General features: G+C 39.6%; 1 protein-coding gene across 2 annotated transcripts; it reads right to left on the bottom strand.

Annotated features, from left to right (window-relative positions):
- Positions 1 to 326: 326 nt before the first annotated feature.
- On the bottom strand, positions 327 to 14,564 carry RBM46 (RNA binding motif protein 46). Of its 2 annotated transcripts, none has more exons than XM_063135407.1 (4): positions 14,414 to 14,564; positions 13,390 to 13,857; positions 10,467 to 11,249; positions 327 to 526 (listed from the first exon to the last, which is right to left on the bottom strand). In XM_063135407.1, exons 1-4 carry the CDS (start codon positions 14,562 to 14,564, stop codon positions 327 to 329), a joined length of 1,602 nt encoding a protein of 533 aa, XP_062991477.1. The 2 variants fall into 2 exon arrangements, with proteins under 2 accessions (XP_062991477.1, XP_062991478.1); XM_063135408.1 differs by lacking the exon at positions 327 to 526 and adding an exon at positions 4,122 to 4,177.
- Between the last annotated feature and the right edge of the window lie 6,374 nt (positions 14,565 to 20,938).

The raw sequence follows: 20,938 nt of genomic DNA, 5'->3' as shown, positions 1-20,938 counted from the left end.
AATATTTATGCAACTAAATATGCAAAGTGATTTGCAAGGATCACAATAGTATTTAAGTTATTCATTTGGAGTTAAATTTGGAGTTAATGTTGGTTCTTTTTTAAAAAAAAATCAGACAAGCAGTCATAAAATACTATGCCACATTCTTGCCATGTGAAAAAACACTTGGAGCTTTATCTTTACACAAATTCAGTAAATGTATGAGCAATTTGTAAAATGCATATAGTTAACTCACCAAAACCAATTGTGTGGACCCGATTAAAACTAAAACTACAATATAATGTTAAAATAAATGCATACTATTTTCATCCAGCTTTTTCTTTTCCTCAAAAGAATGAGGCCTGATTGGGGATATACAGACGCTGTCCAACATGGTTGCTATTAGCAAGTGGAATTGTTGGTGACAAGGGATAGCTTGGGTAAGAATATGGTCTTGATGCATATGGTAGCACACTGGTCGTTCCAGAAGAAAGAGTAGCACTAACAGGGGAAATGTTATTTACTGAACTTCGGCGGAAATTGTAGTCTGTAAAAAAATTACATGAACTTTAGTTTGCATGTGTACATAGAGAATACATTTCATTTTATTAACAAAAATTAAGAAGTCATACAATTGCTACCACACTGCTCTCTGCAAATGGAGACTAGGTAACTAGGCGTTTACCATGCACAAATGAATCCAGCCTACTCACCCCTCATTCCAAACCTTTGCTATGCAGCAACAATGGAATTAAAGTGCAGGCCACTTAATACACATAAATGCTTTGTTCTCTAATCTTGCTATGAAAAGCACTAAGTACAAGAGGGCCACACACATGCAGAGCCTATTCATGCTCCTTGCACAACAAATAGGCTGCCAGGTAGAAATCTGGCTGGATCCCTGAATGCCCCAAAGGCTACAGCTGATGACTTACTGCTGCCATCCAACAGACTGGCACAGCATTGCAGCTTGCCTAGCACATGCATAGCTTGGCAGGGGGAGAAGCAACGTACACGGCTGCTACATGGAGCTTTTGTACTTTGACTGTCACTTAGATAATGACCTATACATTTCAAAAGGATTGAGAGCAATCCTTGAAAGAATGAAGAGACTGATTAACTGATGCCACAGGAATGCTTTGCTTCTACTAGCTACAGAAATTGGACACTAATTGCACATTATATGCATGGCCTGACAGCCTTTTCCCCCCTTTTTAAGCAAAAGCGACCAGGGTTCAAAGGTGGGGGTGGATATGAAGTGAAGAAGATGGGATGACCTTTCCTCTGTCCTCCATTCCCAAATATAACACTAATTTTCCTCCTGAAGGTTTCCAGGAGGCAATAAACACCTGTCTGGAATGGAGAGTGAGGAGGAGAAATGTGGAACGAAGATGCAGGGAAAACATTAAGCACCACCATCTATGCTACTTTTCTGCTCCAACTTGCCTTATTTTAAAACAACTTTTTCCTATAAACTTAGCTATTGGTGTTTCATTACACATAGTTGGTGTAATATTTAATTAGTCTCTGCTTAATTAATTTAATAAGGTAAGGGATTTCTTTTCATTTAAAGATCTCAGATGCATCTTTACATTTGCAGAAACTAATCAGATTGACCTTGCTGCCTCAATGAAGCTTTTTAAATAAATGGTTTCCAAAAAACAAGGCTTTAACATTTTTTTTAATCTTTGCCTTTAAGACTCAATGTGCAAATTAGAGACAAATCAGTCTCACGGAAAAAGAAAGTGGCAGTATTTATTAACCATATCACTTAGCTAATATTTAAAGAGCACACTCCTGTGTACAATCCCATCACTCCTAGCAACGTAGGCATTATGGCTTCTGTGCAAATATTTTAATAACTACTTTTAGAACTAAAATGAGGTTTTAAAGGTAGAAAAGTTTAAAAAATCATTTATATATAGTTTAACATTTGGATCTTGATTTTCTTACTGCTTAATACAACATTAAACTTTTTACAACTGACCAACATAATTTTATAATCTGCACAACTCTCAGGCTTACTTCCCAAGGTAATGCAGTATGAATAAAACACATTATTTTCTAAAAGGTTATAAAAGGAACATGATGAGGCCTCCTTCTAGCTGCAACCATCGTCCCACATTATGTGACACATATTGGTGCAGAATAAAAATAAGCACATAACTGTTATTAGGGCACTCTATATGGTATACTTCAGCTTAGCGACTATGAACATATTTATATGTACATAAATATCCAGCCAAAAGGCAGATAAACGAAAGATAAACTCCAGGCAACATCAGAATACCTAGTTCATGAACCTTGGATGTCATAACAAAAGTTTTAGTATTTTAAAGTGCTATAAAGATTTTGGTATTTTTCTACAGTAGACTTTCTGAAACTAGGCAAGAAAGGATTTTGAAAAAACATTTTTTTAGAAATGATTAATTTGCATTTCTATCCACAGCCCAGGTAATACATACATTCAAACCAGCTAAATTCCCTGAAATTAATTTTTCAACAGATATTTTCCAGTTGAATTAACCAGAACACAGGAATTCTGTCATGATAATCATAATTTACTTATAGAAGCACCAGTAAAATACCAGTTGTCTATATATTACTATGTATAGATTTCCACTCATAATCTAGAAAAGAACATGAAACAAAAATAGAGACTTGGAGGGAATGTAAAAATTAAATTTACTGAGCACAAGAAGAAGCAAAAAGAGATACAATAAAGCCTACAATAATTAAACTAAGGAAGGCACCAAGGAATAAAAGAAAACCTGATCAAGAAGAAATCACCGATAAAAGAGATGACTAATAATTTCTCAGAACACAAGGGCTGCCAGACATTTAATGGGGAAATTCCATGCATAACAAACAGAAGGAATGCACACAGATTAGAAACAGTACTAAGATCAGTATTTTAACAAGATAATTATTTTATGAATTGAGAAACCAAGGCTGGATCTACACCAAGCAGGATATAACACTTTGAAAGTGTTTTGAAAACTGTACATGGAGTATGTCCTGGGCCCCAAGAGTTGTCACTACTGTTATAAACCATTTTAAAGCAGTAGATTGTAAGCCTATGCGGCAGGGCCTTGCTATTTACTGTTTTACTCTGTACAGCACCATGTACATTGATGGTGCTATATAAATAAATAAATAATAATAATAATAATTAGTGTAGATCCTGCCCAAGAAGAGGAGAAAGCAATGTGTAAAAAAACCCAGAATGTGACGCATAACTAAAGCATAAAGAAAAAATATTGAGCACAAGAACTGAGAATAGAGATCAGCTGACAGACAGAAGGACAGTGAGCAAAATTAAGTATACTCATCTACAAAAGAGTTTCTGATGCTTAAGTTATAATCTAAGTTACATAGCCAATTTAAAAAATGTTCAACCTTAATGGCAAAGGGAATATACAAGACATTTAAAACAAGTGGGTGGATGGGGGTGACACATGAAAGGAAACAGTAGGCAGCGTCTTATACTGCTGCACCTCCACTAGTTCTGTTCCAGCAGAATGGGCCAGTTGTGCAACAGGAAATAACAGTTCTTGAAATAAAACCCAAAATGAGTGAAAATGCTCATCTCAAGAATGGTACAGGTCAGCAGAGTCCTCTTCCATGAGCTCTGCTGACCTGGCCAATTTCAGAAACTAGCACTGCTGCTCAATGCCAGTTGTTTCAGTTGCACTAGTGGTCTGTTCTGTTAGTGTAGTGGCAATATAAGATACTTCTCAATATTTCCAAGGGTTTATATTCAATTAATGGAGATCTTAGCTGCCAAAGTAAAGGTAAAGGGGAACTGATGTAAGAAACATACACATTTCTTCTTATATAAAATCCTTTACAAAAGCCCATTTTCCAACCATAATTTGAAAAGCAGAACACAGTATAATTCTATATTTTCACATTTTTTTTTGTCAATAGTTAAATATCCTTATCACTCTTAGTACGGACTGTTAAGGTTTAAATATTTTGTGATCAAACCCTGAAATTACATGCAATGTTCAAAGTAAAAGTGGCATGTTCTCAGCAAAGGTTACTAATTCTCTGCAAATGTCAATTTCATTCCTAAGGAAATTCCAGGAGTTTAACCAAGCATGAATTTGACCCATTTTTACTTCAAATTACTTACCTGTTTACTTTCTCCAAATTTTTCTACACGGGTCCAGGCTGGGGAGGTTATGTACCCTTTCTGCAAGCAGTGGAGACAGAATGTAACAATCTTCAAGGTGATGTTATGTATAGAATTCTGGGACTGATTTGGTTGCAGCATCCCATATGCATTTCAGTTTCTTATGTACATGTAACTGCTTGGTTCTCTTGTACACATCCAAATTATTATTAACAATACCAAACCATGCTGTGCCAGCACACAACTTAGGAAAAAGGGTACTAACAGCTTTATCTCCAACCACCTCAAAACTCATTATACAATAATGCTATGTTGTGCTGGCATTGTGAAATACACCAGCACAAATATTCACGCTTAGAATGTAAAGATGTAGTACTATTATAATACTATCTCAGAATAATATGTACAAAGCAGAAACAAAAACACAATTAACAGAAGTACTGGACATAAATACACCTTTAACTAGAATCACGGCAAACCAGGATCACAGAATAAAACTGCTTTTTAAATATGAACTATTAACCCTCTTTTATTCAGTATATAGTTCAGCTTTTTATTCAGAAAACAATGATGAAGTACTCAAATTGCCATAAAGACAATTTAAATTAAATACCAAATTATTTACCCAAATGCTTTTTCCGCATGCCAGTTCCACAGTCCGGACATAAACATAGAAACAAAAATGTGCAAGAAAAAAGTATATATGAAACTATGTGGAAGAACATAAAAATTAAGTGGATTCTTATACTACCGCTGCATCTTCATTAGTTCTGTTGTGCTAGTGAAACAGACCACTAGGACATCAAGCACAGTTCCAAAAATAAGCACAGTAACAAACAGAAATATTTCTTTTCAGAGAACAGAGAGCAGGACAGCAGAACTCTCAGGTTTTTTCAGCATACTGGCCCAAGGTGCACTAAAATAGGCATATCAACTTATATCCAGCGTCAGGCAAGAAAACTTCCACTCACGCAATAGGACTTCATGTCCTCTCTTTGCTTCCATATGTGACCACAAAATCTGCTCTGGAGTGTCCCCCAATCCTCCAGAGAAGATTTGGGGGGAGGGGCACAGGGACTTCAGGGTGGAGGAGAAATCTCTTCCACCGGCAAATTCCATTCCACCAATGGAAGGATACCACTGGACTCAAGCCACTGAGGGGGGAAAATAGCAGTGTAACGTGAAGTGGAATGGGGGAAAGGTGTAATTTCTCATGTTATTGCAACAGGATTTTGTATTTGCATATCCTAAGTGACTGTGAATTTCAGAACCATGAGAAATGAGTTCATAATTGTCAGAGCACACTAGTGCATCTGAAATGCTTCTTAGTATAAGCAGAAACACAACTGCTACCTAGTCGTCAAAACAATGTGTGTCAAACTTGTATATAATAAATATTTATAAAGGGCAGGGTGATTTACTTGAGATTATTCATCTTTGAAGAAAAGTTGATGGTAAAGACATAAAAAGCAAAAGCCATCTTTTATAGAATCAAAGCAACCAATTGTTACAGTTGTTGAAGCACAGCATAATAGTCCAGTTAGTCAGAATGAAATTAGCAGTCACTTCAGGACAACGGAACAAAACAAAACAAGACTTCATACATTGACTAATTAAGGTTATAAAATTAATTAATGCAGCAGGAAATAACAGCCATTAGTTCAGATATCTTTAGAAGAGAATTTGGACAAACTCACACAGAATATCAACAGCTATTTACCTACATGTGAAGTCAATGCTAAAGAAAGTATGAATAGCAGGAACTTCGGAGAAACTGGGGAAGGATGTTTTGCGTAAGAAATTTCCAGGTGCAACTGACTGGCCACTGTTTGACGAAAATGCTGAACTAACTGGACTTTGGTCTGATCCAACAAGACAATTCTTATGTTCACCATTTGTATTTTGGTGTATGAGACAGGTTTCATATGTGCCACTTAAAGCACTTCTGAACACTTTCTTGCTTTGGTGTGCATTTGCGAAGGACAGTTTTAAATCCACTTGTACTAGAGTTTTAGATTGATTATAAATGCTCCTTCCTGTATCACATTTCAACCTTCCTATGTCGTCTGTCTGCCTGTCTATCTATCTATATCTTACCCGCCTCTCCCTCTGGATTGAGGCAGGGAACAACATCCTATGAATGTTTACATTGAAAGAAGTCCTACAAATCCCAGCATTGCCCAGCCAGCATGATTGCCTGGGAAATGCTGGGAGTTGTAGAATGTTTTTTCTGTCTAAACATGCATAGGACTGCACCCTAAAGGACTTTAACATACATATGGTTTTGGCTAGAGTTTTGCACATGTACCAAAACAGCAAGTTCTAGAGACAAAGAAGTCTCAATAATTGTGAACATGATCTAACTACAATTTGTTTTAGTACAGGACACAAATGTCACGAAGAAAAAAATACTCTCATACATGAAATGAAGACCTGTTTCAGTTTTCAGGGAATAATACAGTTATTACTGCATATTCATTTTCAATACACAGGCAGATGGAGGCTATTAACATTTTCTGAGGCAGGATTAACTCAGGATCCACTCCCATTTTATTATAGCTATCATTATTCTTCATATCCACCAATAACTGTGTGCATAAACATGGCCCCTGGCTGCATGGCCAATACCACATGCAACCCACAGAACAGGTTGTGTGGGGATGACTCTCCCCATAGTAACAGAAGTAGCACAGAAGGAACTTTGGGTTGGGTGGGGATTAGGGAAATAGGGGCCTGCACAGGTAGCCTCTGAGGGTCATATGCAGCCCATGGACTGTCCATCCATTTTAGTCTCTGAAGTTGTGTACAAAATTATGCATGGTATGGAGAATGTGGATAGGGAGACATTTTTCTCCCTCTCTCATAATACTAGAAACCAGGGTCATTCCATGAAGCTGATTGGTGGGAGAACCAGGACCAATAAAAGGAAGTACTTCTTCACACAGCCTATAGTTAAATTATGGAACTCACTACCACAGGATGTAGTGATGGCCACCAATTTGGATGGCTTTGAAAGGGGGTTGGATAAATTCCTGGAGGCGAAGGCTATCCATGGCTACTAGCCCTGATGGTTGTGTGCTATCTCCAGTATTCGAGGCAGTAAACTTGTGTGCACCAGTTGCTGGGGAATATGGGTGGGAGAGTGCTGTTGCACCATGTCCTGCTTGTTCATTCCTGGCTGATGGCTGGTTGGCCACTGTGTGAACAGAGTGCTGGACTAGATGGACCCTTGGTCTGATCCAGCATAGCACTTATGTTCTTAACTATTAACTAGCTCTTGTCACCAGAGAAATAACCCCCTTTTATCAAAAGTGACTATTTCCCTGTAATAAAGTGGGACTCAAGTGTCTAAAGTTGTCCAATTTTCCCTCTCTCTACATATTGATCAGTGTTGGATGATCGTGGGGGAGAAAGAACCCATTGTGGGTTCTTCGCCCGCCTGCAACCACAATTTGCATAATTACACATTATGCAGCAAGGGTTGCTATATCATCTAAACCTGGCGTTGTGGTGGCTTCTTACCCACCTCACAACCCATGTTTGGCAGTAGGGACTGAGAGGTAGATAAGCCACCCCCACCATGCGCTGGGTTTGGATGACATGGCAACACACGCTGTATCGTGGGTGACTACGCAAATCACAAGCTCGCACAGCATTATTATTATTATTATTATTATTATTATTTATATAGCACCATCAGTGTACATGGTGCTGTACAGAGTAAAGCAGTAAGTGGGAGAAAGAACCCACACTGGGTTCTTTTGCCTACGACTGTCTGAACATGGCCAATGAGTCTCTCACCATAATGTTAAATCAAGTACGTTTGCTTGGAACTACCAGAGTCCAAGTAACATATCACTTACTCCAATTTAAAACTCTTGCAAGAGATTCTTGGAACTGTGTGACTTTGGTAGGCCCTGTTTGGTTTTTTAATACATATTTGCCAGAAGCATAAAAAAACATTCACCTGAGGAACCTTACATTTTTTTCTTTTCTTGCTGCTTAGTCGGCTCTGAAGTATTTCCTTCCTTTCATGTTTCAATGCTATGTGAAATCTAGCTTACTTTAGAAAACACACACAGGTGTACACAATGCTATGCCTGGGTGTTAAGCAACATACTCATATCTAACAGCTGCAATTACGCTATCCAATACTCACTAAGAGACAATATATGTTTTATTTGGGTTGTGTTTTTAAATGAGAAAATTAAGGAAAATACAGGGTCCTGCAGGAACACAGGTAAAGCTTTCCTGAGATTTTGGACCAAAGAAAAGTAGCTGTGGCAAGGTGAATTGGTCGGAAAAGAAATTGTATCATCCTCCTGCCCTTACCAATTCTAACACAATTCCATAAAGTTCATGCAAAGATGTCACTAGGAAGAAAACAGGAAAAATATCTGTGTCATCTATGCATACAAAACCTAGTTCTGTTACAAAGGCTGCTTAATTCTTCATTCCAGCAGTGCTGGAATGTTATGTTATATATGTTATGTTATTTTGCCATGGTGTTGTTCTAGAATATTATTTTATTTCAGCTTTTAAGTAGGTTGCACACCCCTGCATAAAATTTTCTAAATAAATCCATCAATACAGAATGGATTCTGGATTCTCCAGTATGGGGTTCCATGGGGGTCAGTCTTGTTCCCCATGCTGTTTAACATTTACATGAAACCGTTGGGTGAGGTCATACAGAATTCTGAAGTGCATTGCCATCAGTATGCTGACGACACGTAGCTCTATTTCTCTTTTTCATCTTCATCTGGTGAAGCTGTGGATGTGCTGAACCAGTGCTGGTTTTAACCTATAAAGCCTTACACAGCTTGGGACCACGCCTTTCCCGACATGAACCTACCCATACACTACGCTCAACATCTAAGGCCTCCCTCTGGGTGCCTACTCCGAGGGAAGCTCGGAGGATGGCAACAAGGGCCTTCCCTGTGGTGGCCCCCCCCCAATTGTGGAACTATCTCCCTAATGAAGCCCGCCTGGCACCGACATTGTTATCTTTTCAGTGCCAGGTCAAGACTTTTCTCTTCTCCCAGGCATTTAGCAATATGAAATGAGCCTGGGTCTGCTTCTTTAGGCTTATACCGTATTTCTTCGATTGCAGGACGCCATCGATGGTAAGACACACACTAATTCAGTACCACCAACAGGAAAAAATAACCAAAGACACACCCGCGATTCTAAGACGCACCCCCCATTTTTAGAGATGTTTATATGGAGAAAAATGTGCATCTTAGAATCGAAGAAATAGGGTAGTTTTAAAGTTGTTATAGTGATTTTAAATGTATGTGTATATTTTATGTTTTTGTGGTTTTTAATTTTTATATATTGTTTTTAAGTGTCTAAATATTTTGTAAACAGCCCAGAGAGCTTCGGCTATGGGGCGGTATACAAATGCAATAAATAAATAAAATGAAATTATTTGAAACATCATTGTATTTAAGCACATCTGGCAGCCATAGGTAACAAGAAATTGATTGCAGGTGAACGCATGGAATTCAATCATGTGAGTGAGTGAGCTGCCAGAGCAATCCAACCCTCCTCTGTGCCCATAGAAATCTAGTGGGCTGCCAGAGCAGGTACACCCCCTCTCCAGATTCAGCAAAGATACGCAGTGGGCTTCTGAAAGAGGGGGACAGCTCTCCACACTCCTCTACTAACCCCAGCAGGCAAGTAAACATTGTTGCAAGCTAGTAATTAGGTGGGGTTATTTACAAGACTTATTTAAAAGTTGTTCCAAGTTTTATCCCTTAAGCAGAGTGCACTCTTTGGGGGAAAAAAATAAACGTCTACATATATCAATTCCCAGGCATCTTTACAGTAGCATTCTTTCTAAAAACATTTTTGTTCCCTTACACGTTCTTTTTCAAGGAAACAAAAGTTCCCCTACACAGGGAAAGGTTCTATTTAAATGCAAATTAACTGCCACTGCCTTTTCAATAAAATTAAGAGTCTCGATCTTTAAATGTTAAAGGACTTAAAGGCAAAGAACCCATGGATGGACATGGGCAACAAAACAATCTTTCCAAAGCAAATTAAAAAATAAGGTCATTTCCCCAACCAATATTTGCACTGGAGATTAAATATATTCCTGTACTCTAGCACGCTGTGGCTTGATACGACAGGCACATTCTGAGATGACCAGGGCAGTCTCTATCCCTTACTGTACGGAGAAACAGTAAAGTGTAGTAAAGTGACTCTGAAGTATAAAACAGATGTTTCTACAAAATCTGCCTACACATTAGGGCCAATAATGTAGATTTTTTCAGTTTAGATGGATTGTGATAAAATAATGAAAAGAACCAAAATGACATTAAATGCATTCAATATTTTAACAACTTACCCAAGTGTAGCAGTGCAAACTGTGCTGCTAATTCTTTTGCGTCTTCTACTGTTGTGCAGAGTTTGTCTGGCATAAAATAACTCTGAGATCCATTTACAACAGAAGGAATAACAATTTTATATACTAGCAATACTTTTCCATCTTGACTTGTAGTTGAATACAAGTAATATTCTGGTGGTGCCCAGTTATTTTTGTTGCAATAATAATCTAACTGCATTGCTGCAGAGCTAAAATGACTAGATTTTAATGAGTACATACTAATTGGAGTAAGCTTTGTTCCTGGGAAAAATGGGTAAGTACACCTTTCAATTTCAGGAGGACTTGGACTGTGCTGTCCGTTAAGACGAATTGGAAGACCTGTTGGCTTTGCTAGTGATTTCTGCTGACCATCTTCTTTGTTTGTGAAGACTAGAAGGTTTTCAGAACTGGGACTAATTTGACCATTAAGATGTTGTCTCCAAGTGCTTTCTTTGTTTACTGGCTTAGCCAATGTTACCTCAATGCTAGCTCCATCAATACATTTCCCATTCATAACTGACATAGCAGCAACTGCATCATCTCGGTTGAAAAAATGAACAAAAGCATAGTCACGAAGTTTCTTTACACGCTCAACAGCTCCAGGCTTAAATTTGTTGAATTCAGCCTTAATTGTTTCTTCTGTAGTTGAGATCATCAAGTTTCTAACATATAACACTTTGACTCTCTGCATTGTTTCTTCATCAACTTCTTTTTCTGGGTCTGCCCAATCTACCTGAATAGTATGGCCCCATAACTGGAATGTTCCTATAAAATAAAATGTAACAATGTTCCTCAGTTTCCATAGCTATTTTATTTATTTATTTCCAAACATACACCCAAGATTGAAATTAAAAACAATCCAAAAAGACTTTAAAAGTAACTAATAAAACAGTTTTAAAACTGAACAGGGCAGAAGATATAACCAACATCCATCCAGCCTCCCAAAATAAGACTGGCTTGTATCCTAAGGTAACAAGTAATTCATGGAAGGAAAGATTCCTATCCCCTCCTCCCTACTGGAGTACCGCTAAAGACCTTGTCAAAGTGTCAGGGAGTTCTTCTGAACATGGCAGGTGGTGTGGGTAGCTGCTGGAAGAAGGCAAAATCTGATGGACCTCTGCCCAATTTGGGGCAATTCTCTCTTACCCAAGGAAAAAAAAAACTTTTGGGAGGGAGCCTAAGAGATCTTCTGCAGCAGAAAGTTACGAAATTTGTACACTGCAACTGAAAATGTTTTATAATATATTTGATTAAAAAATGAATACTTGTGGACTTACTGGCTGATTATAAAGTTTTAATAATGTTGTAGGATTGAGGTTTGGATAGGAATGGTTTAATAGACCCCTGCATGAATGTGAGTGAACAAGCATACTGCCTCCTTCCTGTCATCACTTCCACTTTAAATCAACAATCTACAATTGGCCAGGTCATAGGTTGTTAGTGTGACATGTGAACCTGGAGCATTGGGTTCTTTAGGAGCTAAAAAAGCCAGCAGTTAACAACAAAGCATGAGTTTACTGCTGGCTTGTTTAGTGCACCAGGTCACTCCAGCTCATGCACAGAAAATCATGGATTAATCAACACACAATTTGTCACTATGTGCAGTATGATTTAGGGGATTCCCCCTAGAGATGTAAAATTCCCAGAAATTTTGAAGCTGTGGAAAAAACCTGAAATTTTGGAAAAATGGAAAAATAAGCAATACTTAATTTTTAGCACTCTTTACAGATCTAAAATTACTTTGTTCCTGAAGACAGTTTTCCACAACCTGGTGCCCTCCAGATATTTTGGACTTCAGCTCCGATCAGCCTCAGGCAGCATGGGCACTGCAGTCCAAAACATCCAGAGGACACCAAGTTTCTGTTCCTAAAGTTATTTTGTGTAAAACTTAGTTTGCTCATAAAATTATCATTATATTCGCAAACTTTAAAAAGTAAACTTAGTAAATTTGTAATTATTGGCTGAATAGATTAGAACTACATTAAATGACTGCTACAGCATCAGAAACGCAGGACTCTATAGAACAAAACCCAAACTGTCAAGAATGCACATTTACTGCCAAGAATTGCAATGGTTTGTCGACTAACACGTTGGGAAGCTGAGAATAAATGTCTTAGCAGTAAAATATACCTTAGATCAATCATTTTAATAGAGAATGAAAGAAATAACTGCTGGGAATCCAACAAAAAGAAATAAAAAACTCCCCCCCCCAATGACTTCATTTCCAGACATTTTACATCTCTAGTCTTTCTTTCTATAAGTGTTATTACATAGTTTTTAGCAAACATTTTGGAGGAAGTAAAGGCTGGGTAACAATATATAACTACTTTATCTTAAAGTCTAAAAGAAAATATTTCATAATCCAAAGCGGTTCAATTTTTTGAACAAAAAGAAAGATATTCATTTTTTTAACAATTTTTTTTCTGAATTTGGGGGTGGAGCTTTCACGTCTTTAGTAACGTACGGACTTTTCTTCATTTATCTGCCTACTCCAAACCTAAACTGCATCTAGCATTACTCTTAAGTTTTGTCTTCCAAACTTTCATTCGTACCTGAGTATGTTAGGACAGTACTAGACATAATTGCAGAATATCAACATATTTAAACTCAGATCTGATTCAATCAGGTAGAAAATTGGGGAGGAGGTATTTTAAGAGCAAACAGGTGGGAGAAAAGCACTTGGGGAGAGGGGATGCAGTGTCAGCAATAGCAAGGTATGGTTTAGCATTTCAGTCGTTTGCCCATTTTGTTTTTTAAATTCATACCCACCACTCCCTGCTTTCTACATAATTGGAGCACAAGTATCTGCCATATCTAGTCTGACCCTTAACAAAGCGCAAATCTAGGACTGAGGTGCTCAACAAGAATGTGATTAAACTTTATATGGGGGAAAAAAAAGATTTACCAGGAATTAATTTTCTCCTTGCCATAGCTGCAGCTCTGTGGGATTCATATTCTACAAAAGCAAAACCACGATTCTTTGTCTTGTCAGTTGCACTTGGATACACAATAACGTCTACTACGCCTTCAGTGACTTTTTTCATTTCATCTAAGATCTCCTCTTTCTTCTTTTCTTTTGGAATAGCTCCAATAAATAGTCTGCAGTTATCCAAACTTACACAAACACCTATAAATTTTCCAGGACGAATCTCATAATTATTAAGGATCCTAATGGCAAGTTGAGCTTCTTCTTTGGTTGTATACATAACAAAAGCATATCCACGATTCTCACCACTAAATTCCATCATCAGTCTGAATTCATAGATCTTCCCAGCTCTTTCAAAAACCGGAACTAATTCATCCTCATACATATCCCGGGGAATTTTTCCTACAAAAACTTCACAGCCTCGGGGGGGTGGCGGACTGTCCCAACCTTAAAAAAATTGTTCAGCACTACATTATTACAAATGCTATCACAAGGTATTTTGGCAGTAGGAATTATAGTATACATCATATCACTGCCACTACAATCTTGTTTTAACACAAATCAGGAATTGCCCAACAAATTGCATAGACTGGGTAAAATAGTCCAGTTTGCCAGTGGTATTTACATATTTAGATAGAGCTGTTAAACTATCCCCTTTAGACCCTAGCCTATATTTTTTAAAATCAAAATAAATTAGCATGATGTACATGCTGTACACGCTGTTTTCAACTGAACTTATTTCTAATGATCACAGATTAAGTCCAATTGGCTTCAAATGGAATAAATCAGTTTAAATCTTAAACTTAAACAGGGATAGGGCAGATTGTCAAGACACATAAAGTTTAGTACAAACAAACCTAACCTTTTACTCTGCAATACTAACTACAGAATCCCCCGTTAATGTTAGATGTATCTATATTGCATGCATTAAGTTTTTTTTTTAAAGTGCCTCCACCCCAAGAAGCAGAAGTCAGACTGTTATTTTACTCTTTTACTTTCTTACCTGGTGGAGGTCCACCAAATTTTCGTTGTCCATTTTCTTGAACCATGTTGTAGCCAGTCTTTTCCATAAGAGCCAATAAGGCAGCTTCATTCTGTGTACCAGTTCTAACTTTGCTGCAACCATTCATTACATCTGTGTGTTCTTCATTCATTGCTGTAGTGTCTTCAGAAAACTAATATACATTAATAATGTTACTTAAACAGAAAGCACGTTTATTTTCTAGAAACTGCACCCTGCAATTCCTTATATAAAGATCTATTGTTGAAAATCACATATTTACATGTAGAAACAACCTTATTTAATATTGAAGAAAATTCATGCTATATATGTATACTAGCAATAGTTTCACAGACCACATTTTAGGTTAAATATTGATGTATTTAATATGTCTTCATACATAAATGGTACAGCTTATTCCAACTCCGGGAAGAACTGGATTGCCAGTTTTTATTGTATTCAATCCAACTAAAAATTGAAATTATTTAAACTGTTCGCATTAGATTTAATAGTGCACATTCAAGATTACTTTACATAAATGCCCATGTGCAATGAAGTCCATGCTTTTACAAATGCTTAAAGAAACTGCTAAACAGCTTCAGTAATTCTCATTTTATTTCACATCTGGTGGATATTATCTGCATAGAAAATAGAATAATGTAACAGAAATAAAATATAATACTGTCAAAAGTTTCTTGGATATGAATAATTAGATTAGAAATCTATTTCTATTCATTGAAATGTAATGCATTTCCCAGTACGTTAAAGAGATTCCTATGATTCTGCGCTCATATTGAAATCATTGATAGTTGAAATATGAAACAAATGTAAACAACACTTACGTTAGGCCTATATGCTATATAAATACCTCTCCCCATTCCCACCCAAAAAAATTCAGTGGCTTGGATCCAGACTTGGATCCAAATGGCAAAGGTACTCCACCAGAAGGGGGAGACACCATTTTTGCCAGCTGCCGCTTCCCTCTCTGAAAATCTGCTCCAGAGGGTTCAGGGACCCTCTGGACAATCAGAGGACTGCATGGGGGAATCAAAGAAAATAGCCTCATCCCTACTTCCATCAAATGGGATTCCTTTCTACACTGGATCAAAAGGCTTCCATAGAGACAAGGAGCCCTTTTGTTTATGGACTGCTAACTCTGGATTCAACACATTAGCCAAATATATTTGGAGTTAAATAACCCAAAAAAATTCAATAAAGTGCATTTAATGTGGTTTAAAATGTCATATTGAAATAATCTCAATGCTTAACTTGGAAATTACTCATTTTGAAATTAATTTTTTTTTTTAAAAAAAAAAAGTTGACTTAATTTGGGGGATACCTTTCGATATGTTTCATTTTACAGCCACTAAATGGCTGTGTGGTTATAGCACAACTCCAGAATTTCATGAGATTTCCCCAATCTTTTTAAAAGTGAGGTAAAGCTCAAAAAGGGTGGGAGACAACCTAGAGATTGACAACGATGTGTAAAGGAACCACAAACCTCTGCAAGGGACCAATCACGAGCATGAAATAAAAGTCTGATTTAATTAAGCCCTACATTTTCCATGACCAGCAGCAAAAGGTTATCTCTGCCAGAGAGGCAGTTCAAAAGCCCTCCATTGTTATGGGTACATTACACAGGCAGAGAGGGGCGACCAAGTGCTTTTAATTGAATACTTCCCCTTCCTTCACTTCTATTGACACAGTGCCATCTAGTGGTGGAAGATCTCGCTTTTCCCCGGATATTACCACATTAAAAGTAGTTCTCTTCATATCGGGATTTCCAGGGAATACCATGGGAGAAATCCTGGTTGTTGACAGACCCGAGCACTTCCGTAAGTGGCCAATCATGAGCGTGCAATAAATCCCTCGTTTAGAGGAGCCCATGGTGGAAATGATTCTGAATACCACGGAAAGGAAAATGGAGTAATGATGCATTACTCACTACATTTTAGAAGGAATCATGATGGAAACTTACAACAGAGGAGTCTACTTTTCAGTAACTTACACGCTGTGCTCTGTAGCCTTCAGAAATAAAGATCAAACAGTTTTCAAATAAAAAACTCAATGCAAAGGGTGCACACGTTCTGCTCTGCCTCAGTCATCCAGTCCAACAAACCTGACACAGTGAATACCTGCGGGTGAGAATGTGGGGGGGGGAATCAAATAAATACTGGGTGCTAATTTATTAACTTTATATTTAGCACAACTTTGTAGAACACAGCACAGCAGTTAAACATATTGCTCAAATTTCAGTGTGCCTAGGTTTCTCTAGGATTGCACTAGACATAATGGCAGTAGCCATGTTTTTAATCCACTTATTCACATATAAAATGGTTAGGTAGACTCTGGTTTTTATATCAAAAAGAGCATCAGGTGAGGGGCAGCTAACCCATGTCTTCACCTTACACCCTCACCTTACACCCTCACATCTTGTCAGACGAGACACCTCTCCCCCAGTTATAAGCTTACACAGACCACTTTTAATGTTCAAATTTGCCACACTGAACAGAACAGACATGTGAACTAACATGGCATTTGCAGGAATGTGCAAAAGCTTTAAGATACACAAACCACCTTACCAGAATCTTACAATTCTGACCATAATTGGGGAAATTGCAAAAAGGAAAAAAAAATAGCAAAGTCATTCTTATTGTTACTGCACATTGGGGTGTTCATGCTCACAGTGCACACATACATCAACACAACATCACAGTGGCAAAGACTGCATTTGTAGTGTGTTGCATATATTTACTCAGTGTTTTCATATAGAGACCCAGCCTTTAATATGTAGATCCAGATGTGGTTGCGTCATTTTGCAGGGTGCTTTCTGTGAAACTGCATATATGTGTGCTGCTCTTCCAATGACTAAACAAGTGAACAGAAAACAAGTAGAGCGCCAGCCTCTCAACACAAAGTGCTTCTAGACAGACTTCCCCTAGCATTACCAATCAGCAGCTATTCTGTCATTCCCCCCTTAATGGATTATGAGAAAAAAATATGGAAGTAGCATAACAAATTGAAGCCAATATATGAATTCCCATAAAATTTCATGAACAAGGCAGAGTAATTGCACGATAAGAGCCTCATGTGGAAACACCCTCAGTCAAATGTCTGTTTGCCATCTCATCCCAAGCAGCACAGGACTTGTTGGAGCACTACCAATTTCCACAGTACACCCAGATAGTCTCCAGACAAGCAAAGTAGCACTCCTTTTCTAAAAGAAACATACTCTGCACCTGCTCAAAGAACTCAGGTCAAGATAGCAACAATTGAAATGGCAATTAAAGTTCATAGAAAATGAAGAGCATATGCGTTTGAAGTAATAATCCCATAGCCTGAGTGCCCAAGATGGCAGATTTTAAAAAATGTGAGTTCAATGAACTTCCACATCCCATTTCTACCTACTACTCCACGTGGGTATATTAGGAAGAGCACTGGGGGTCGGGGGTCTACTTTGAACCAGAATTCTCTGAGCCTTAGTCCCAAAATAGTATTTTAAAAAGCCAAGTTTTGTCACTGGACATGAGAAACACTTTACACCAGTTCTTCCACATTTCGTACCCTTCCCTACCCCAGAGAATGAGAATTTATTTTTAAGGGTGAGAATTAAACACTGGGCCTTGCTCCCCCTTTGCCTGGAATACTCCCTAGAAGTCTGAAGACAACGGAAACACCAGGCCAACCCGAGGTCCCCTCCGAATCTATTTACACCTGGCTCACGCCGCCACCTTTTCTAGTCTTGTTTTTTAAGAATCGCCATAAGGCTGTCGCCACTTCTTCCTTCTCCACCCAACGCTAAACGCCTTTCTCACCACTGCCGGGCCCTCAGTCAACCTTTTCGGCTTCTCTAAGCACGCTTCCTCCGTCTTCGCGGTAGGCTTTCCCCCCTCTTCCGTTACGCCCAGCGGGGAGCGTTTTAAATCCGGGCGTTGCTCGGTATTAAGTTTGTCGGTTCCCACAACAGCCTCTCCCACCGCCACCCACCCCCCGGGTATGGCGCTTCACGGCCTACTTTTGAAAGAGTTCGAATTTGGCACCGCCGCTTTGAACAGCTCAGGCGAATTGGGAGAAGGGTCCCGCAACAGAACGTTATTCCGAGGTGACCCATGAAGGGTCCTTTCTTTTTCTTGCCTCCCTCAGCGCCCCCATTTTGGGGGTCCGAGCCACGCTTCCCACCTCTCGTTTGGGTTTCTGACTTTAGTGGAGAGAGGGAGGGAGGGAATACGCGGAGAGTATGAGATGTTTCGTTTACCACAACGTGTGTGTGAATCTATCCAAGAGTCACCGGGACGGCTCTTACCACCGGGAAAGGAAAAAAGCTCCCTCCCAGTAGAGAAAACGGTACGAAGTATCGACGCGAGGCGGCTGCTGCTGCTTGCGGCCACCGCCCACGCCCTCTCACCGCTGCGGGATGGTGGGCGGAGGAGGGCGGGTGGCGCTCGCGCCACTTTCAATCAGACGCTTCCGAGTCTGCGCCGGCTGTTTGGTTCTCCCAGATTGACGGCCGCCGTTGGCCAATCGGAACCCAACCGGCGGCGCAGCACGAGGTGAGAAGGTTCCTTTCTCCTCCCACCCCTCGTGCCACCACCGCCTTTCTGCCCCGCCGACCCCCCCCCTCTCCGCGCCGTTTTAAAGTGTGGGCGGGGGGGGGGAGAGTTGGAGATTCGTTAGTTGTGAGGGAGGGGGACAAAAAGGAAGGGGAAAGAACGCGGGCGGCGGCGGCGGCGGAGACGTTTGCCCCTAACGGACGCCAAGGCGGCCTGATTGTTACCGTCAGTGACAGAAGGAGCCAATGGGGAAGGGCGCTACTAAGTAGCTGGCTTTGGCTGAGGAGGGTTGAGGAATAGCCGCAGTCTCATGCAGGCGGACTCAGAAGTCAGGCCTGTTGGGGTCAATGGTCTTACTCCTAGGGAGCGTGCACAGGATTGCAGGCCCGCAACACAGTCTTAAAGCGCAATCCTCTGCGTGTTCAGAGAGGGGGGAAAGGCCTATAGCACCCAGCATTCCCCGGCCAGCAAGGGCTGCTGGCTGAAGAATGATGGGTGTTGTAGGGCTTTTTTCCCCCTGTCTAAACATGCATAGGATTGCGCCTTGTACTCTTGAGAATGAAGTAAGCCGTATTGCCTGTAACTAGGCTCACTCCCAAGTAACTGTGCACAGCATTGCAGCCTTGTCGCTCAGCATGTCTACACTGTCGTATGTTTAGATGGGTATAGGATTGCAGCCTCGGAGGAAATCATTGGGAAACAATTCACTATGGGTGCTGAAATGTGCTTTTATGGTCAGCACTCTTTCCACACACAAATGATTTCTTACATAAATTAAATATTTTAAGAGGTACATTCAAACGTTAAACACAACTTGAGGTCCTCCTCTGGGTTCCTGAGTGACTGAAATAGTGTTCAAGCAGTTGTATACCAAACAGGAATTCAGCTTTCACATCAGCTAGCATGTTAGCAGCCAAATCTTATGCACACTTAACATGGGAATGAGCCCCCTTGAACTCAAATGAAAGTTAAAAGACAGTGCTGCTTGATAAGCTATGTACGTGAACAGAGATGGTGCCTATACCTATTACAAGGTCCTAAGAAACTTTCAGAAAATTCCTCTAACCTCCAATTTAAAGGATGTAAGTATGGTGGAAACTGCATTCCCAGTTACCCCAGTGTAAGCAGCTTCCAGTAGGTTTGACTTTTGGCTATCCAAGCTTCTAAGGCAGGAGTGGGTAACCTGTGGCCCTCCAGATGTAGTTGGATTGCAACTCCAAGTCCCATCATCCCTCACCGTTGGCCATGTTGGGTAGGACTGCTAGGAGTTGCAGTCCAACAGCTGGAGGGCTACAAGTTACCTACCACTGTTCTAAGGTGTAAGATACCATCTTGAGGTCCATTGAGCCATAGCAAAAGTTCTGGTTGGTCAAGACGCCCCTTCAGGAGCTTTTGTAGCCCTTTGGCCAACTAAACTAATTTATTAATTAATTATCTCACATTCCACTTGCAGCAAGTAATTGCAGGTAATCTGGAATTGCTAGAGCCTTGGGGCAGCATTGGATGATTGAGCATATTGTGTTTGTACTTAGAAAAGTACAAAGAAGTACAAATAAAACACCTTGGGGGTTGGTCAGCTCCATAGACCAGGGGATAAAGCTACACAGTTAGTTCACTAGACAATAGTGACAGAAACTTAAGATCACTCCAGTGGCATGATGTAACTCTTTTGTGACTATCCAATCAGATAATGACCTCAACCTACTTCCTTTCAGAAAGCAAAGCATGAACCTGTCATGGTAACCTCAGCCAGATTCATGTTTACCTTTTTGGCAGTAACATCCCCATGGGCATGCACATTTCCATGGAGGTATTCCAGCAATCCAGCAGAGTGGTGGTAATCTGGAAGACATTTTTCTCTAGCAACTTCTTTGCACTGTCATCCAAGATTGAAGTGAGTGACCAAAATCAGAGAAGGCGGCAGAGGTGGGGTCAGATAAAACTGGAGAATGTCTAAAAACCTGATGGGAAAAAAGAT

The sequence above is a fragment of the Elgaria multicarinata genome, chromosome 10 (genome assembly GCF_023053635.1).
Source record: "Elgaria multicarinata webbii isolate HBS135686 ecotype San Diego chromosome 10, rElgMul1.1.pri, whole genome shotgun sequence".
NCBI lineage: Eukaryota > Metazoa > Chordata > Lepidosauria > Squamata > Anguidae > Elgaria > Elgaria multicarinata.
The sequence above is the reverse complement of the archived record's forward strand: the minus strand, read 5'-3'. Positions and strand labels throughout refer to the sequence as shown.